Source organism: Nomascus leucogenys, chromosome 13 (assembly GCF_006542625.1).
Source record: "Nomascus leucogenys isolate Asia chromosome 13, Asia_NLE_v1, whole genome shotgun sequence".
Lineage (NCBI taxonomy): Eukaryota > Metazoa > Chordata > Mammalia > Primates > Hylobatidae > Nomascus > Nomascus leucogenys.
The window spans coordinates 104,985,404-105,006,276 of NC_044393.1; the positions used below are offsets into that span (position 1 = coordinate 104,985,404).

General features: G+C 37.8%; 1 protein-coding gene across 8 annotated transcripts in view; it reads right to left on the reverse strand.

Annotated features, from left to right (window-relative positions):
- Positions 1 to 20,873, reverse strand: part of LMBR1 (limb development membrane protein 1) — a 208,738-nt gene that overhangs the window by 57,123 nt on the left and 130,742 nt on the right. For all 8 annotated transcript variants that reach the window (XM_030826305.1, XM_030826303.1, XM_030826302.1 and 5 more), the window contains one exon: positions 16,678 to 16,750. In XM_030826305.1, the coding sequence (XP_030682165.1) occupies positions 16,678 to 16,750 (73 nt within the window). The remainder of the gene's footprint in view (positions 1 to 16,677; positions 16,751 to 20,873) is intronic.

The window sequence follows — 20,873 nt, forward strand, 5'->3', positions numbered from 1 at the left end:
ACCAAACAAACTAAATGAGGCACCAGGGACCAATCCTAGAGAAAGAGAAATATATAACCTTTCAGACAGAATCCAAATTGGCTGTTTTGAGGAAACTCAAAGAAATTCAAGATAATACAGTGAAGGAATTCAGAATTTTATCAGATAAATTTAACAAAGAGATTGAAATAAAAAATATTCAAGCAGAAATTCTAGAGTTGAAAAATGCAACTGACAAACTGAAGAATGCATCAGAGTCTCTTAATATCAGAACTGATCAAGCAGAAGAAAGAATTGGTGAGCTTGAAGACAGGCTGTTTGAAAATACATAGTGGAGACAAAAGAAAAAAGAATCAAAAAGAATGAAGCATGCCCACAATATCTAGAAAATAGCCTAAAAGGAGCAAATCAAAGAGTTATTGGCAGCAAAAAGGAGGTAGAGAAAGACAGAGAGGTAGGAAGTTTATTCAAAGGGAGAATATTAGAGAACTTCCCAAACCTACAGAAAGAGATCAACATTTAAGAACAAGAAGGTTACAGAACACCAAGTAGATTTAACTCAAAGACGACTACCTCAAATAATCCAACGCCCAAAGGTCAAGGATAAAGAAAGGATCCCAAAAGCAGCAAAAGAAAAGAAACAAGTAACATCCAATGGAGCTCTAATCCACCTGGCAGCAGACTTTTCAGTGGAAACCTTGCAGGCCAGGAGAGAGTGGCATGACATGTACAAAGTGCTGAGGGAAAAACACTTACACCCTAGAATAGTATATCTGGTGAAAATATCCTTCAAGCATGAAGGAGAAATAAAGACTTTCCCAGACAAACAAAAGCTGAGGCATTTCATCAACACTAGACTTGTCCTACAAGAAATGCTAAAGGGAGTTCTTCAATAGGAAAGAAAAGAATGTTAATGAGCCATAAGAAATCACCTGAAGATACAAAACTCACTGGTAATACAAGTAAACACAGAAAAACACAGAATATTATAACACTGTAATTATGGTGTGTAAACTACTCTTACCGTATGTAGGAAGATTAAATAATGAACCAATCAAAAATAATAACTACAATAACTTTTCAAGACATAGACAGTACAGTAAGACATAAAAAGAAACAACAAAAAGTTTAAAAGTGTGGGGATGAAGTTAAAGTGTAGAGTTTGTATTAGTTTTCTTTTTGCTTGTTTTTGCAATGTGTCAAATTGCCCTCAGTTTAAAATATGGGTTATAGGATAGTATTTGCATGCCTCATGATAACATCAAATTGAAAAACATACAATGGATACTGAAAAAATAAAAACCAAGAAATTAAATCCTATCACCAGAGAAAATAACTTTCACTAAAAGGAAGACAGGAAGGAAAGAAGAGAAGACTATACAAAACAACCAGAAAAGAAATAAAAAAATGGCAGGAGGAAGTCCTTACTTATCAATAGTAACACTGAACGTAAATGAACTAAACTCTCCAATCAAAAGACATAGTGATTCAATGGATAAAAAAGCAAAACCCAATTATCTGTTGCCTAAAAGAAATACATGTTACCTATACAGATACGAATAGATTGAAAATAAAGGTATAGAAAAAGATATTCCATGCTAATGGAAACAAGAAAAGTACAGGAGTAGCTATACTTATATCAGACAAAATAGATTTCAAGACAAGAAATGTAAGAAGAGACACAGAAGGTCACTATATGATGATAAAGGAGTCAATTCTGCAAAAGGGTATAACAATTATAAAGATATATGCACCAATGGAGCATCCAGATATATAAAGCAAATATTATTAAAGCTAAAGAGAAAGAGACACCTCAATACAATAACAGCTAGAGACTTCAACACCCCACTTTCAGCATTGGATAGATCTTCCAATAACAGAAAATCAAAAAGAAACATCAAACCTTAATCTGTACTGTAGAACAAATGGACCTAATAGATATTTACAGAACATTTCATCTAATGGATATCAGAATAAACATTCTTCTCCTCAGCACATGGATCATTCTCAAGGATAGATCATATGTTAGGTCACAACACAAGTCTTAAAACATTCAAAAAATTGAAATAATGTCAAGTATCTTCTCTGACCATAATGGAATAAAACAAAAAATCAACAAGAGGAATTTTCAAAACTATACAAACACATGGAAATTAAACAAAATGCTCCTGAATGACCAGTGGGTCAATGAAGAAATTAAGGGGTAAATTGAAAACTTTATTGAAACAAATGATAACAGAAGCACAACATATCAAAACCTACAGGATATAGCAAAAGCAGTACTGAGAGGGAAATTTATAGCTACAAGTGTCTATATAAAAAAAGAGAAAAAACTTCAAATAATCTAATGATGCATCTTAAAGAATTAGAAAAGCAAGATCAAACCAAACCCAAAATAAATAAAAGAAATAATAAAGATCAAAGCAGAAATAAATAAAATTGAAATGAAGAATACAAAAGATCAATGAAACAAAAAGTTGTTTTGAAAAGTTGACAAAACTTTAGCCAGACCAAGAAAAAAAAGAGAAGATCCAAATAAAATCAGAAATGAAAAAGAAGACATTACAACTGATATCACAGAAATTCAAAGGATCATTAGTAGTTACTGTAATTACATGCCAATACACTGGAAAATCTAGAAAAAAATGGACAAATTCCTAGACACATACAACCTACCAAGACTGAACCACGAAGAAATCTAAAACTTAAACAGACCATTAATAAGTAACGATCTCAAACCTGTAATAAAAAGTCTCCCAATAAAGAAAATCCCAGGACCTGATGGCTTCACTGCTGAAGTCTACCAAACATTTAAAAAAGAACTAATACCAATCCTATTCAAACTACTCTGAAAAACAGAGGAGGAGGAAATACTTCCAAACTCATTTTAAGGGGCCAGTAATACCCTGATACCAAGACACATCAAAGAAAGAAAACTACAGACCAACATCTCTGATGAATATTGATGCAAAAGTCCTCAACAAAATACTAGCAAACCAAATTCAACAACACATTAAAAAGATCATTCATGATGAAGTGGGATTTATCTGAGATGCAAGGATGGTTCAACATATACAAATCAACCAATGCGATATATCATATCAATGCAATGAAGGACAAAAACCATATGATCATTTCATTTGATACTGAAAAGCATTTGATAAAATTCAACATCCCTTCATGATACAAACCTTTAGAAAATTGGTACCTTAGATGGAGCAAAAAGATGTGGGGATCAAACCATTATATAAACAGGATTTCCAATCAATTCTCTTATGAAGTAGCTCACTCTACTTCATCTGGTGGTGCCACTTTTTGAGACTTTTGGGGATTCTGGGGTATAAATCAAGCACAAATGACTTAGGATTTAGCTTCTTTGGGTCTGTGAAACTGGTTATTCAAGTCTGCTAAATTTTCTCAGGTCTTCTAAATTCCAAAATTTTACTGTGATTTTCTCCTCTCAACTTCTCATCCTTTTAGGTTTATGCCTCTCTGAACCTCAGTGTTTTCATCTGTAAAAGGGGGTGTATCTATTAGGATACTATATACTGAATCAGAAAACTAAACCCAAAGTAGCTTAAAAATGAGGAAATAAGTTCATATAATGAGAAGTTTAGACACAGAGCAAACTTCAAAGAGGATTTTCCAGCAGCTCAACAATGACATCAAGGGACTAAAAGTACTGCCATCCTCAAGTTGACAGGAAGACTGGTGCTCTTTCTCTTTTTATGTAACTTTGTAATTTCTGCTCATTATATTTGCTCTTTATTTCTTCATTTTCTTCTTTCCCAGCTAGTGAAACTTTTGTTTATCCTTTTTCCCCATGTTAATTTGGCAGTTCAATGGTTACTTCCACATTTTTAATACTCATACTTAGATATATTTTTCATTATAATATCAGCATCACACAGTCCTAGCCCTACAGGGATGCTTTTCTGAGTAACTTACCCCACACCAAGGTGAAGCTCTCACAACGCTTTCATCATTCTCTCACTGCTGCCCACCCATGCCTCCAACTCCTGGATCTTGCTGTGACAGTTTTAACAATATTTAGTTCAAGACTGTTACCAAATGTTTCCTTCAATATGGAAGTTAGAATAGTGCTTGGCACAAATTAGATGCTCAACATACAGATATAAAATGAACAAATGAGGGAATGCATAACAGATGAATGACATCTTTGGGAATATATGAAATTTTTTTTTCAAGAGACAGGGTCTCACTTTATTTTACTGCCCAGGCTAGACTCGAACTTCTGGGCTCGACCTTATACTCCCACCTCTCGAGTAGCTGGGACTATAGGTGCATGCCACCACACTCGGCTGAGTTTTTAACTGCAGTCTTTACTCCTCCCTTAAACTATGGGTACTATTCAGCAACCAGTAGCAGGTTGCAAATGGGATGCTTGATGTTGATCTCTCTCTTCTTTGTCTGGAATTTTTCTATGTGAAAGTTTGTAAGGGCTTTTTCTTTTTCCATTGTTCTTGGAATTCAGGAATCTTACAAACTAAATCCAAATCTTTTTGATTTTCTATTGAATAATCTTGCCTAGGAGTGCGTGGCCTTTTAACCTGAACTCAAGTCTTTCTTAAGCTTATTGATATTTTCTTCTATTTTTTATTCACCTACTTTTCCTACTTGTTCTTTTCTCTCCTTTTAGATGCCTATTATTTACATTCAGTATCTTAGCTCTGCACTTCATGTCTATTTTTCATTAATAGTTTCCTTCTTTTTGTACTTTTCGTGTGTGACACAAAATAGTTCTTCCCCTTGATTCTGCAAGATGATTAATTCAATTTTTGAAGGACTATATTAGTATCCTATTGCTGCTGCTACAAATTATCATAAAGTTTCTGGCTTAAAACAACATAAATTTATTGTCTTACAGCTCTGGAAGGGAGAAGTCCTAAAATCAAAGTGTTAGCAGGACTATAATCCTTCTGGAGACTCTAGGGGAGAAACCATCTCCTTGTCTTTTCTAGCCCCTGAGGGCCACCTGCATTCTTTGGCTCATGGTCCCTTCCTTGAGTCACTCCAACCTCTTCTTCCATTACCAATGTCTCCTTCTCTGACCATCTCAGCCTTCACTTATACCAACTCTTGTGATTACAGTGGGCCCACTACATAATCCAGAATAATCTCAAGATCCTTTACTTCATCCCATATGCAAAGTCCCTTTTGCCATGTAAGGTAACATATTCACAAGGTCTGCGGATTAGGACTTGGACATCTTTAGGAAACCATTATTCTGACTACCACAAGGACTATTTCTTTTTTTGTTTGTCTATTAAGCTTTTTATTTTTTTCAAGTTCTCGGCATCAGTCTTTTTCTGTTCTAATGACATTTCCTTGGACGTTCTTACTACTTTTGAGGATTAGGTATGAATTCTTATTTATCTCTCCCATTAATTGTTAACTCAAGTGGGAACCACTTGTTCTAGATATTCACCTTGGTCTTCTTCACTGAACTAAACAACTGGTAATTTTTCTCTATCCACCTCTGTTGTTCCCTTCATCTCTAATCAGGTCAGACACTCCCTCGAACAGTGACAAACCGGCTAAAAGGTACAGCAATTCAATTCTGTTCCTAGGGACTAGGGACCAACAGGCCAGAAAAACTGATTTAGGAGGAGGAAACCTCACTGGGTCTCTCTAGGTGCAGAGTGGTCCTTTCTCAAAGGGACAGACTGAAAGGAGGCTTCAGAACAACAACACAAGGCCAGCAAGATCAGACAAACCTTTGCAACACAGGGGCAAATGCAATCTCACTAAGGGAATTCAGAGGCCTCTTTTTCTAAGCCCCTTTCGGGAATCACAAAATTCCAATTTTATCCCAGGTTTCTAGGAGAAGCAAATCCCATTCCCTTTGCAGCTCCTTGCTCACCTCTGCCCAACACTGAAGAGACGGCAATCGAATACCCTCTCTTTCGAAGAACCTGAGATCTCAAATCCACCGAAACGTTTTATAGTATGTTCAGAGTTCATGAGTTTAATCACTTTACTTGTTAATATACAATTGATATATTTATGAGAGGAGGGATAAAGCTAGCACAGAAATATTCAGGTAATGTGACACAAGCTACTAAACTCTGATTCCAAAGTTGGTTTTGAGTTTCTGGCAGCCACAGCAAAGGGGGAAGCAATTAAGTTACATAACGAATGAGTATTTCCATATAATGTTAGTTACAGAAAGACAGCACAGCTCTGTAAGATTTTCAGTTGTCTCTGAATCAAAGTTTAAACTATATAATAGTCTTAGTAATAAATATATTTTACTTTTATCTCCATTCTTTATCAGTTAAACTGTGTATCTGTAATTAATGCTCATTTAACTTCTATATCTCATTGACTGGAAATACAATTCCAAACTACATTCATTCCCCATTCATGCAAAGATGTATTATTCTGGTAACCAGTTGAAGGCTAGAAAAAATAAGCTCATGAGTATTTAGAATTTTGAAAGAGAATGGACATCAGAATAGACAGTATTCCTGCTGCCAATTTGAAATTAAGTGAAAAGACAAAAATGCCTACTTTGTGGGTATGTTTACAGGGCTCAATACAAATGTCTAGACCACTCGATGTATGATTCTTCAAAGGAAAATAACTAAAATGGCATTTCTGAAATGCTGTGCTTTATTTGCAGGTGATATAACACTAGGCACACAATAGGTAATTAACAAATACTGACTGACTTGCATATAAAAATCAAAACTACATTCTTGTTGTCCTCAAATAAATCATACTTTTATTAAACGACTAGATTTATCTGGGATGACACATTATCCAAGGACAAGACCACCCTTTATTATAATAGAGCAATACCTAAGGGAGAAATGTACGCTTTTCTGAGTAAATATTTCATTATAAATGACCAGAAGGAAACAATGACTATTGTAAGAAATTATGACACACTGCAAACAAATACTGAGGTATTATGTGGATTTAAGTTAGACCAAAAATTTTAAATATCCTGGGGAACTGCATCACCATTACTTTATTTCCAAATGAATCTAAAATGTCCAGTGTCAGCACTGTCTAGTCAGTAAGTGAAACTGGTAGACAAAACCTGTTTAGACAAGTCACGAGAAATAAAAAGGGATTCTCCAAGAAAACCACAAAGCAGCTCATTTAAGGTCAATTTAATGGTATTATTCTGTTTTTCTTCCAGCCTCAACATAAGATTTCACTACCTCAAAGGAAATTGTAAGAGTATCTATTTGCATTCCCCTTAGGTGATTGGCAGTTCAACACCAATTAGTTCAAAATTACACTGTTACTAACACGCAATAAAAACAACACCTTTCATCTTTCTTACATAGGTAAGAATAACTTCAGAGCCAATAACTTTGATCAAATAAGTATTTTTGATCCTGCCCCACCCGTCTCTTTGGATTCAGGAAAACTAATAGCTGAAGGCAACTTTTCCCAGCTTTATTCTTAAGCTGAAAAACTAGTGTGGTATTAAAAATATTTTGCTTCCAAGATAACAGAATTTCCCAAAGTCCAGTATTTATTCAATAACTAAGCTGTCCTTACAACTTTCTTAATATATAAGACGGCCTTCCTATATAAAAGGAGAGATACTAAGTATTTAACTTAAAACATAAAATGTATTTTTAAAAACAAATACAAATTTCCAATTAGATCTGCAAGCCCTTCAAATAATTGATGCAATACCATTATCTCCCTAAACAATTCAGTGTCCTAAACTTAGTCTCATAATGAATACTACTTGGAAGTAGATACCTCTAACATAAACAGATTGATGTTACATTTAACTTTTAATTTACCATATAACCAAAAAAAAGTTTGATTAGAAAATATTATCCAAGAAGCTCTTTAAAAATTTGATTATACTTATTACTTTAAATTTGACCAAAGTGATCTCTATCACGAAGAATGTGAGGTCACTCAAATACTATAAATTATTTCTAATCACTTAGGCAAACAACTTTGTTGTTAAAGCCCAAATCTCCTAATAATTCACAGAGCAAACAGTTTCCATCTCTCTAAGCAAACACTACTTACTGTACACCACAGAGCCAATGCTGATTAGGCAAGCTCCGGAAAGCATTTGAAAACTGAAGCCAGGACATTCAAATCTCTAATGTATCTATTTCAGCATGGACTGTTACTATCTACAAATGAGAGAGTCAGCCCATACACTCAAAAACTCTGTATCTATGCCTATTCCACTTGCAATGCTAATAATTATTAAAATAATAGTTTCTTTTTGCTTCTGACATATCCACAAAAATATGGCTATTGACCTAGTAATGTGAGACTTTTGAGATCCAACACAACTGTGAAAATGCAAATATACTTTCATTATGAATGACTGCAAGATAGAAATTGTTAAACAATCAACTTTAGGAACATTATATAATGCTAGGTACAATTAAAACAATGGTTTGGCTTTTTTCTACTTTAGATATAAGCTACTAGATCTAAACTAGATAAGATGTTAAGATAATTTTTAAACTTTTATGTTTATATAAGCTACTATTGGGAATACTATCGTCTATCTAGGTTGTAGTTGAGAAAGTAGCTCGGGTATATTAAATTCATCTTCTATTACACAAATTTGGATTTTTTTTTTCTTTATTGAGGCGGAGTCTCACTCTGTTGCCCAGGCTGGAGTGCACTGGCATGATCTCGGCTCATTGCAACCTCTGCTGCCCAGGTTCAAGCGATTCTCCTGCCTCAGCCTCCCGAGTAGCTGGGATTACATGCGCACACCACCACGCCTAGCTAATTTTTGTATTTTTAGTAGAGACGGTGTTTCACCATGTTGGCCAGGCTGGTCTTGAACTCCTTACCTCAGGTGATCTGCCCACCTCGGCCTCCCAAAGTGTTGGGATTACAGGCATGAGCCACCACACCCAGCCAATTTGGATCACTTTTATAGAATAACTCTCTCTATATATATTTCATAAAATATATGATATTTAACTCATTCTATAGTTTATTATTCCAAAGCATTCCTCATTTACTGATTTTATATTAGCATATATCTCTGGCAGTCACCTCATTTCATCTTGCAAAAAAATAATTTCTTTGGGCCGCATTTTATTGTCATAAATTGTGAATAAGGGCCCAAGAAGCTGAACAAATTATAACAAGGAATCTCTGACCATTTCAGATCCTTGGAAACAAATGTTTTTTGATTATATTTGATCACTTTCACGCTAATACCAGACATTTCTCAAAGTGTCCCAGAGTCTGATAAATTCAAAATATTCTCCCTTCAGTGATGTAACTAACAGCAAATAGTATTTATAGGATTGTCATTGCCAGAACCTAGAAGAATGCCTAGAGAAAGCCAAGATGAAAGTAATTTAGAGGACAGAAGAAAATCTGGCATGAGCTTCCATATATCATTAAGTGTGTTATATGAAAGAATGTAATGACCAAATTAGCAAATCACCTTGCCAATGATACCTGAAAATGCCTCTGACAGCCTACTACTCTAAGATAGTCTAAAGAAGCAACTGCTCTAAAAAAGCAACCATAAATGCCACCCTAAACCTTGGCACCTTCATAAAATTCCCTGGCAAATTCAACTTGGTTATAAACAGCGAGATTCAAAGACTGATGATGACACGAAGTGCTTCTGACAGGTCACAAGTTCTACAAAAAGCTTGGATAAGACATGTCTTGTTTTTTTCAATCCCTTTATTTTTTAGGATAAAAAGGTATTCCAATCTGACACCCAGCAAAAATGAAACAACAATATCATCTGTGCTCTTAAGAATAAATAATTAATACAAGCTTCAATGGCAAGGAACTTTTTGTTTTTTTAGATGGAGTCTCGCTCTGTTGCCCGGGCTGGAGTGCAATGGCGCGATCTTGGCTAACTGCAACCTCCCCCTCCTAGGTTCAAGTGATTCTCCTGCCCCAGCTTCCCAAGCAGCTGGGATTACAGGCGCCTGCCACCACATCCATTAATTTTTGTATTTTTAATAGAGACCGGGTTTCACCATGCTGGCCAGGTGGGTCTTGAACTCCCATTCTCAGGCAATCTGCCTGCCTCGGCCTCCCAAAGTGCTGGGATTATGGGTGTGAACCACTGAAAAGATGAGAATCAAGCAGGAAAGTAACTGCCATAAGAAATGACACACTAATTTTTTACCATGAAGATGAAAATAGTATCTAAAGAAACTGAGTTGAATTATTAAGTTCAAAGACTACAATATTTTTAAATAAATTAAAAGAACTCCAGAGGTTTTGAACTTAAACAACAAAAAATAATTTCTATTCATTATGGTACTACTTCTAAAGTTACCCAGTACACCCATAGGCTATACACACACAAAAGCTAATTATTTCAATTAATGCCGTTGCATTAAACATTTAAATATGTTGTGTGTGTGTTGTGTGTGCGTGTGTGTGTGTGTGTGTGTGTATCCTCTTAACGCTGGGAAGGAATTACAAAAGATGTTCTACCACAATTAATGTAATGGGACTTTCTGTTGGGCTACTCTTTAGGAGTCTTGGAGTAGAAATGGTTCTTGATTACTCATATTCCATGGCCATAAAAGTAAGGGGAAAACCACCTTATTTCGGCCTCTTCACTAACACTCCAGTGCATATGGTCTTCCTGCCTCTCAACCTTGGTGTGTCCTTGGCAGTCTCCACCATGTGCCTTCCTAAGAAATCTCTCCAAGTGATTCTGTCCGCTCTTGTCACCAAATTTTACTTCCTCTTCCTTCTTCACTTCTATGGTTAAAATGACAACTCTCCATCATGTGCGTTTTTCATCTATTAATTTACTGATGGGACAAATGTTTACCACATATCCACCACATGTCTAGCAACATTATAGAATCAGGGTACAGAGGGAAAGAAAACTAACAAAAATCCCTGCCCCAGTAAGGTGCGGTGGCTCCCACTTGTAATTTACAAAAATCCCTGCCCCAGTTAGGTGCAGTGGCTCACACCTGTAATTTTAACACTATGGGAGGCCAAGGCTGGCAGATCGCTTAAGCCCAGGAGTTTGAGACCAGCGTGGGCAATATGGCAAAACTCTGTCTCTACAAAAAACACAAAAATTAGCCAGGTATGGTAGTGGGCGCCTGTAGTCTTAGCTACTCAAGAGGCTAAAGGGGAAGGATCACCTGAGCCCAGGAGGTTGAGGACACAGTGAGCCGTGATTGTGTCACTGCACTCCAGCCTGGGTGACAGAGTGAGACCTTGTCTCAATAAATACAATTAAATAAATAAATCCCTGGAGTTCATGTTCTAGTGTGGAGAGACAGGCAATATACTAAAAGACTTAACATGTGAGACACTAAAAAATGCTATAGAAAAAAATAATGCAGGAAAGGGGAAGCGTAGAGCAGAGGCAGGGCTTAGTGATACAATCGATATCCACAAGGCTCACTCCAGAGTGGGGGAAAGCTCCACGAAAGAGTATTCAGGTAAAGACCTGGAAGAGAGAAGGTGGGGAGAAACACAATAAAAATGCCCCAAGGGAAGGGGCTCAGTATGGGAAGAGCAAAGAGACAGCAGGCATCAGACATGGGGCAGCAGTGAGCAGCCACTGCAAGGACTCTTGCTGTTATCCAGACTGAAACAGAAACCATCATCTGAGGACTTGGAGCAAATAAGTGGGAAGATCTGACTCACACTGTCAGAGACTCTCTCTGACTCACTAGGCCCAAGACAGATACGCACGGAAGCCATTAGGAAGCTACCGCAAAAACCTCTCTAAGGGGTGGTGGTAGCACAGGTGGTGAGGCATAGTCAGATTCTGGAGCTACTCTGAAGCTGGAGCCAACAGCTTTGCAGAAGGAATCCATATGGGAATTAAGAGAAAGAGACTCCAAGGATTTGGCCTGAGTAGCTGGAAGAATGATTTGTCACCTGTAGAGAAGGCTGATGGCAAAAGAAGCAAAATCTAGAAGTAAAGATCTTGAGTTTATTTTGGACATATGTTTAAGATGCCTACTGGGCATCCAAATGGAAATTTCCACTAGACAGTTAGATCTTTAAGTTCAAAGCTCAGAGTAGAGGTTGCAGCTTACAGGTGATATTTAAAGCCATGAGACCAGATGAACTAACAAGGAAGTAAAAGCAAATAGAGAATTTTAAAGACGGAGGCATAAGACTTTCCAGGTGAAGAAGTTATAGACACAGAAAAGCCAGAAAAGTGGATTGAGAAAAAGCAGCCCGTTAAATAAAAGGAACAGGAAAGTATGGTGAACTGAAAACCAAGTGGAATAAAAGATATTTCAAGGAGGAAAGAGAGTAAGATAAGGACTACGAAGTCACAGACCAACCTGACCATGGCATTTCATGGAGCAGTGGAAGCAAAAGTGAGTTTCAAAACAAAATGTGAAACCCATGAGCACACAACTCTTGAGAGCTTTGCCATAAAGACCAAAGGAATGGGTGGTGACCCGGAGGGGATATGGGGTCAAGGCAGATTCCTTCCTCTGTCTCTTTCTGGGAAAATTATAGCATATCTTTATGCTGATGGAAAGGATCCAGTTGGGGAAAAACTGGATCATGATGGAGACAGAGAGTCGGAAAGAGTAGAATTGCTAGATTGTGTCCTTGAATCAGTGAGAAGAGATGGAACCCAGGGCACTAGGGGAGCGCTGGCATTAGCCAGGCACACAGACAATTCAGCCACAGCATCGAGGGAAAAGACAGCTGTGAGGGGAGCTGCAGGGAGGTGGGTTGGCATGAAGGAAAAAGCTTGTGAAAATTCTCTTATGATTGCTTCTATTTTCCTAAGAAAATAGAAAACAAGGTCACCAGTGGAGAGTAAGGATGGTGAAGATCTGAGGGAAGAAAAGACAGAATAAATTCATCCAGGAGAATGTAAAGTTAATTTAGGATATTGGTCACATATATAAAGGAAGGCCAGGCAGGAGGGTCAGTCAGCCAGCTAGGAGTGAGAGCACAGAACAGGGAGAGGCGAGCAAAATAAAGGCTCGGGTTTCAGTACAATCCAGTGAGACCACAAAAGGGAGCTAAGAGTGTATGCAGGGGACTGATTCTAACAACAGTCCAGGAATGCAAACTGTGCAAGGAAGTAGGAGGATGGGGAAATGATGAGGGGGTGAGAAAAAGGTGTTAGGATCAGGGTATGTTAAATCTCCATACTGAAGAATTGTAGGAAATGGGAGTGCTAGAAGAAGTGAACTGGAAAAAGAAGAAGTGGTAGGTGGAGAGTAGGATGCTTGATTGTAAGATTATGCAAAAGAACTTGAATGGGTTATGTCACAGGCACGAGCGGGTAAGGCAGACAACCACAGGGACAGGCAAGGAGTGTCCCAGAGTGATGGGAAGGACACGCACACAGACACCAAATCATCACAAAAAAGGCACAGAATCAGAGAAGGATTAGAAACGAGGAGCAAAAATCCTCCAGAAGGGAGCAGAAAAGGCCTGGGAGCTGAGCAAATGACAGGACTAGGTCATGGTCTGATGACATGAGATCCAAAGTGCTGGAGAGTAGTAAAAGGGAACAGGAGGGCACCTACTCAAACTCCAGGACCAGCCAAATGAGGGATGTGGGTAGAAGCGAGCCATCACATGAGCAGGTGGCAGGAATGTGTGCCAAGTTTCTTTGAGTAAGAAAGTGGCAGTTGAAGATACAGGGGTTTTGTTCATGAGTTAACTCTCAGTTCCAAATGGCACAAGCAGAAAGTTTCAGAAACTAGAGGAAAGAGGAAAATCAGGTCAGAAATGGGATGTACAGAGACACAGGGTGCAAGGAACCTGGATGTTCTGGGCTCCATGTGCTGACCATGATAAAGAGGAGTGACGGACAAAATGTACCCATTAGTCCTGATGGTCCCAAAGCAGATGGCAGAAGGGAGGCTGTGTGCTGCGGGGAAGGGGGAGGCTGTGTGCTGCGGGGAAGGGGAGGCTGTGTGCTGCGGGGAAGGGGAAGGCTGTGTGCTGCGGGGAAGGGGAGGCTGTGTGCTGCGGGGAAGGGGAAGGCTGTGTGCTGCGGGGAAGGGGAGGCTGTGTGCTGCGGGGAAGGGGAAGGCTGTGTGCTGCGGGGAAGGGGAAGGCTGTGTGCTGCGGGGAAGGGGAAGGCTGTGTGCTGTGGGGAAGGGGAAGGGGAAGGCCGCCTGCCGAGATCACGGTGAGCTCTGTGGACATCTCTCTACTCCTGCCAGGACAACAGGGACATGAGGGAGGTGCTGTCTTAGCCAAATGACAGGTGCTCTGGGGCTCCCTCCTGTCTCAGAAACACAGAACTCCTTCCTCTCTATTCCTTTTTTTCAAGTAGTTAAGCACTAGATAAAAATTTATAAATTCTTGTCCTTTTTTCTCTTCTTCTTCAGGCAACTAGCCTATGATCTTGAGACTCAGCATCTTAATTCATCTACACAATATCTAGTGCTTAATTAGGATCTGTAATAAGCAAAAAAGGAAAGGAGAAAGGGTGGAGAGCGGCTGATAAAAAGATGGCTTACTCAGGATACCAATTAACATTATCACAGCACACAGCTTTGCTTTACTTTATTAACATTCCACGAAACAATATTAACAAGAACAAAACCTCCCAATAGCTTTATACCTATAGCACCATCAAATAAACAATTGAGAAGTCACAGTCACGCATTCCAACACAAACTGATACTGATTATTTTTAAAACCAGGCATGAAAATTCAACTCTAGTAATATCATAACTACCACAATAACTCATGTTACTTTAAAAAAAATACCGTTATTTCTACAGTGAAGTACTTCTTGGTGCTGGCTGTCGTGTTGTTTCACATAACTGTACAACTGAGCTCAGAGTAAGCCACACTGACACCCCAAAGATTTCTGCAATGCACACCACACATCCCAACACACACTAAGAAAGCGCCGCCAGCAACTCTGTGATCAATCAGCAATGGAATTTGTATTTTTTAAAAAGTCTTTTACTCTCATTATTCTGGAATTCTTTTTAATAGCAAGAGTAAAACAATAAACGCTTTACTTTTGTTTTATAATGTAAAATAGAAAGTAACTGTTACAACAAAACACACTAGTCATAATACTACATTAAAGAAAATCCAGGGGATGGTTTCTCTTATCTCCTATTTCTATTTTCTTAAGAAACGGTAAGTCATGATTTTTTTAGTCTTGCCTTCCTACAGATATTTCTAAGCATACCCTACTGAAGCTCACAATTCTTAATCTGTATTAGTCAAAATGTCCATTTTGCCATAGAACCATTTACGTTATAAACATAAATCATTTAGCTCTTTATTTTCCACCTGAAACAGTCCACAGTGGCTAACCAGCGGCAAACAGCAAAATCATAATTATCCTGACATACCACTTAAGAGTTTCACTGAAAAGATTTTAGACAATCTACCAAACGGATGATAAACAGTGCATGGCCTACCAAAATGGTGTGTAAAAAAATTATATTTAGCATTAGTTATCATACCATCCTCCATCCTCTCCAGGTCCAATCCATCTCTTCTTTCTAACATTTCTATGCCAGTGAGGTGTTTTTACTGATTTTGACTTGGCTTCATTTTATAATACATTTAGCCATCTAGCAAGAGTTTCCTTTTCAACTTCTTTATATATAATCAGCCACTTTTAAACTTGAGGAGCCAAAGGATTTATAAAGATTCTAGAAAGACCTTTTTTATTTTTCCTACTGTGGAAGGGGAAAGTGAGAAAGGCTGTATTTTTGGATTTTGTTTTGTTTTGATTAAAGTCAATTCAAAATTCGCCAATTCATGAGGCACTGTATCTTACCCTTCTTGGATGTCAGCCTCCTCATCTGTGAAACAGAAATGGTGGCTACCTGAGGCTGAAACAATCCCACACTGCAGGGAGCAGCCTGACACATATTCTTTACAACTCAGGCATGTTTATTGCACAGTAGCATGATTATCCAAATAAGACAAATTTATTATAATATTTACTGCTTTAAGGAAACTTTACAAAGCTGACATTGTTGACTAAAGTTTACAACTCTGAAATTAAACAGGTTTAAACATTAGTTTTAAGTAAGTTAGAAGAATAAAAGACATATATAGTTCTAGTCTAAACGTTTATCTGTATCAAATTATATAATGTTACTGACAAGAATCCTCTAGAACAGATACAAACTGAAATTCCTGGATCTAAGAAAAAAGCTCTAAAATATTATGAACACTTTTGGGGTGATGATTTAAATTCACTATTTATAACTGAAGAAAGTAGGTAGATACCTATTTCTCAGCATTTCATAAACTAACCTTCTATTTTATATCTACTCTTGAATCATGATTCTGAAATGCGGTTCGTTATTAATTATCTGATCTTGTTGGCGGGAGACTGGCTTTTCAACATTTGAAAATTACTTAAGTAAAATTAAAGAAAATTTACCTATACTATCTGTTAAACTATATCATTACTCTTTTCTTCATTGGTTCTTCAAAAACCATCAGTAATTAAAAATTAAATTTTGAAGTCATATGCTTAAAACAGTAAGGAGGTGCCTAGTCCCTCAGTGGCCAAAGTCTCACAAAGAACGGGTCCTGCTAGGTTACAGCTCATCTCAGCCAGGGTATGCAATAAACCTCTCTTCACCTGGAAAGTTCTTTTGTTACTCTAAAGTGTCCTCCTCCTGTAGCAGCACAAGATTCAGAGAGGTTTGTATTCTTCCCTTCAATTATCTATCTTTTTGAAATTAGAAAGTTTTTTTTTTATCCCAGTCTACATATGTAATATAAACATACCATTCAGTCGTCTCTGGAGTGCTTCTTCCTCTAAGGTAATGATATAAATTTGTTCATCCAGGTCTTCAAGAATCTAAATTTAAAGATAAAACTATTCAATAATTCAATGTTACAAAACTAATGCTTATGAGACCATTTAGGCTATTTGGTCTATTTATTTTAGATAATATATTCATTCAAATTTCTAAGAACCCAAAATAAAAAAGCTCCAACTGTTTTATTTACAAATTAAGTATAAATATTTTAGTATATAACCAAACACATCAAAAGTTATCACAAACCCTATATACATTTAAATTGGGTATTTTTAAAGTTTAAGGGATTAAACTAAGGAACTCTTCTCAATGGCCAACAAATGTATGAATTTTAGGGTTTTTTAGTGACATTCTGAGATGCGGGCTACATGTATGAATTTTTTTATTATTGTTTGTTTGAGACAGTCTCACTCTGTTACCCAGGCTGGAGTGCAGTGACACGATAATCTCAGCTCCCTGCAACCTCTGCCTCCCGGGTTCAAGCGATCCTCCCGCCTCAACTTCCCTAGTAGCTGGGACTATAGGCACACAGCACCATGCCCAGCTAATTTTTGTATTTTTAGTAGAGATGGGTTTCACCGTGTTGACCAAGCTGGTCTTGAACTCCTGACCTCAGGTGATCCGCCTGCCTCAGCCTCCCAAAGTGCTGGGATTATAGATGTGAGCCACCACGCCCGCACGGCCTACATGTACCAATTTTAAACAACCAAAAAGCTAACTATGGTAAATAACTACAGTAAATATGGGCCCAAGCCAATATTTTAGAGATAGAAGGAACAGACACTCAGTCCAACATTTATTTTCTCATTTACATTTACTTACATAATGTCTAAAACAAGAAATCCATAAACTACATCAGTAACATGCAATACTTTCCCTTTATATCATCTTTATGTACTAAAAACATGAATACTAAAGATTGGTATTATCAAAATCATCCAATAGACCAAAATCTAGAGAAGTGGTATGTTTACATATAAACCAAGTCATACAACAGTAGTTCAAAAAAAAACCATACTAATAATTTACCAATTGTATGGGATATTGTCTGTACTGTTAAAAAACCTAAAATTGATTTAATTCTAGTTTTGTTAACACAGCTATCCTTCTGAGAGGATCCTTATTATCTTCCTAGCTGTAGGGAAAATCTGAAAGAAGTCTAGAGTTGATATCAGTGTTCCATATCTTCACATCCAAACTACTTACGCTCAGCAAAAAAAAAAAATTGTGAGGAGTTAATGGACAAAAAGATAGAAACCATATATACATCTCCTTTCAGATTTTAAAGGATTTTCAGAAAACAGATTTTCAAATCATACAATCCCTGTCAGATGTCCAATTTATACAGCTGATGTGAAATTTATTTGAAGCAATCCAATAATTCCCAGCCTTTCAACAAATCTTTACGGTCCCCTATGACCTAGCACTGAACTCATCACTGGCACACATACCAACTCGATCCTTGAGAAGCCTGACTTGGAAGGTGAGAAAAAACAAATACTAAAATAATAATCTACAGTAATAAACAAATAAATATACAAACAAATAATGGCAAAGAATGACCATCCTATGAGGAAGAAAGGAATAGGAAGTAAAGGGGAAGGGATACCTAAACGGCCAGCCAGCAAGCCCTCTCCAAAGAGGGAACATTTAGGCTGCAATGAGTGGCAAGTGCTGGGATGTGAGCTACTCCCAAGGAGAAAGAGTGGTACACGGAGAGGATCTACTGGATGCAGTGGGTCGGGGGAGAGGAATCCCAGAGAAAACCCACAGGTCTGGGACCAGGTTCTTGGGGGCCTTGATCCAAAATTCCTTTCCCATCAACACTTCTCTTCACTTTCTACTATCTGGATCAGAATTGACAGTTTTTACATAAGGTCTAACGCATACAAAAGGATTTTTATCTTTCTTATGCAAATTGTCCAAGAATTACTTATCACCACGGGTATGTCTTAGTGTGAATGAGTGACTGATGTAGTTTGGATATTTGTCCCTTCCGAACCTCATGTTGAAATCTGATCTCCAGTATTGGAGGTGGGACCCGGTGGGAAGTATTTGGGTCATGGGGGTGGATCTCTTATGAATAACCAATTTGGTGCTGTCCACACAGTAATAACTGAGTTTTTGCTCTATTTGTTCACATGACAGCAGGTTGTTTAAAAGAGTATGGACCTCTCTCTCACCTGCTCCCTCTCTTGCCCTGTGACACAAATGCTCCTCATTCGCCTCTCGCCATGACTGGAAGCTTCCTGAAGAACTAGCCAGAGGCAGGTCCCAGTGCCATGCTTCTTGTACAGGTTGCAGAACCATAAGCCAAATAAACCTCTTTTCTTTATAAATTACTCAGCCTCAGGTTTATACCAATGCATAATAGACTAATGCAGTGACAATGTGAATAACACACATATATTTGTGTTACGTGCTTATGAGTACCATCCTCCTTGATTTCTACAACAATCCTACGAAAAATAGACTGTTCTCATCTCCATTCTATATTCCAAGAAACAGGGTTACCAAAGAAATGTTGCGTGCCTTCAAACCCTATACTCAACTACTATGGGCTAATGGGGGCTTAAATATGGGTAAGACAGAGTCCTCGACCTCAAACAGCTTATATTCTAGTGTAGCAGAAGAGATCAGATAAATTTAAAAAATAATTAGAACATTTGTTAAAGTCATAACGGTGGCTTAAATAAAACACTACAAAAGTTCAAAGGAAGAAAAATTATTCCCAGATGGGGAGAAAAAAGTTTCGACCAGTGTTTTTGACGGTGGTAGCATAGTAGCATCTTATCTGACAGCTTAAATTACCAAAAGAAAGGCATTTCAATTAGAGGAAACTGTAAGCAAAACACAGAACTGGAGGGGTAAAAGTCCACTCAGCAAACAAAGTGGTTTTACAGCTCTGGAGCTTACGGCAAAATAGAATGGCAGACCAGCTTCTGGTCTGAAACCAGCCTCTTGGGTTCACACTCTGCTCCCTCATAGATCTCTGATCTTGTACAAGCTACTTAATCTTCCTGAAATGACATTAGTTTAGCCATAAAATAAGAATACCACTATCCAACTTACAGGTTTGTCATCAGGATAAAATGAAATTATGTGTGTAAAATATAGTCTTTATTGCTAGCATATATAATACACTTAATTACTCAATAAATAATCTTTATTACTGAATGTTACCAACAAGAAAAGAAACAAAGATAAGACTTTGAGGATACTGTTAATGTTAGAAATGCAAAATGCTCATTCCCTGGTGCTGCAAAGCAATAGCACTCGAACATAAATTTAATTTTCTCAGCAAGGCAATTTTTACTTCTATGGAAGGGTGCGACTGGCGAATGGAGTAATGGCGAGAGCACACCTGCACAGGGGAGGAGAAGGAGTTCTTATTTCTGACGCAGGGCGCTACTGCTATGTGGTTCCCCTATTGGCTATGGTTAGACCACACAGTCTAAGCTAATTCCGACTGGCTATTTTAAAGGTAGCAGGCGTATGAGCCAGAGTGGCAGGGTGACTAGTCTAGCAGGAAGGACAGTTAGGAACAGGTAACTAAAGATGACTTAGGTCAGAGCAGGTGACCAGGGGTGACTCAAGTCAAAGAAGGTGACCAGGGGTGAGTCAGGACGGAGCAGGTGACCGGGGAACAGATGTGAAATACTGATCAGGACTGGTGGGAAAGTTGTTTACTGAAACTAGAGGCAAGGGAGCGAAGAGAACCAGGAAGGTTAAACTTTAAAATGGAGAATCAAAGAAAAAGAGAGCTGAACATACTGACATACTGATTCTTTGAGGAGAAACTTGGGGTTCACTGTATTTAACATTAATAAGAGACAAGTTAAGGAGAAAAATTAGCTTGGGGAAGGGAGCTAAGTAAGTAGTTTCGTTTCATACACGTTGAGTTTTCAGCTCCATGGGGTATTCAATTATAGCACTTAAAATGTACTGTAATTTGTTTCCATTGTCTTTTCCTCATTAGAATTAGGCATTTAAAAGTGATGTGGAAATGGCAGAGATGGTTTAGGAGCAAAGCATTAATAGAACTTTAGACCAATGATAGAACTTTAAACATTTGCCTATAGTTAGGGGTCAGGAAGCAGAAAAGGAGAAAGAAGACCAAACAAACAAACAAACAACAACAACAAATGTAGGAAGAAACTA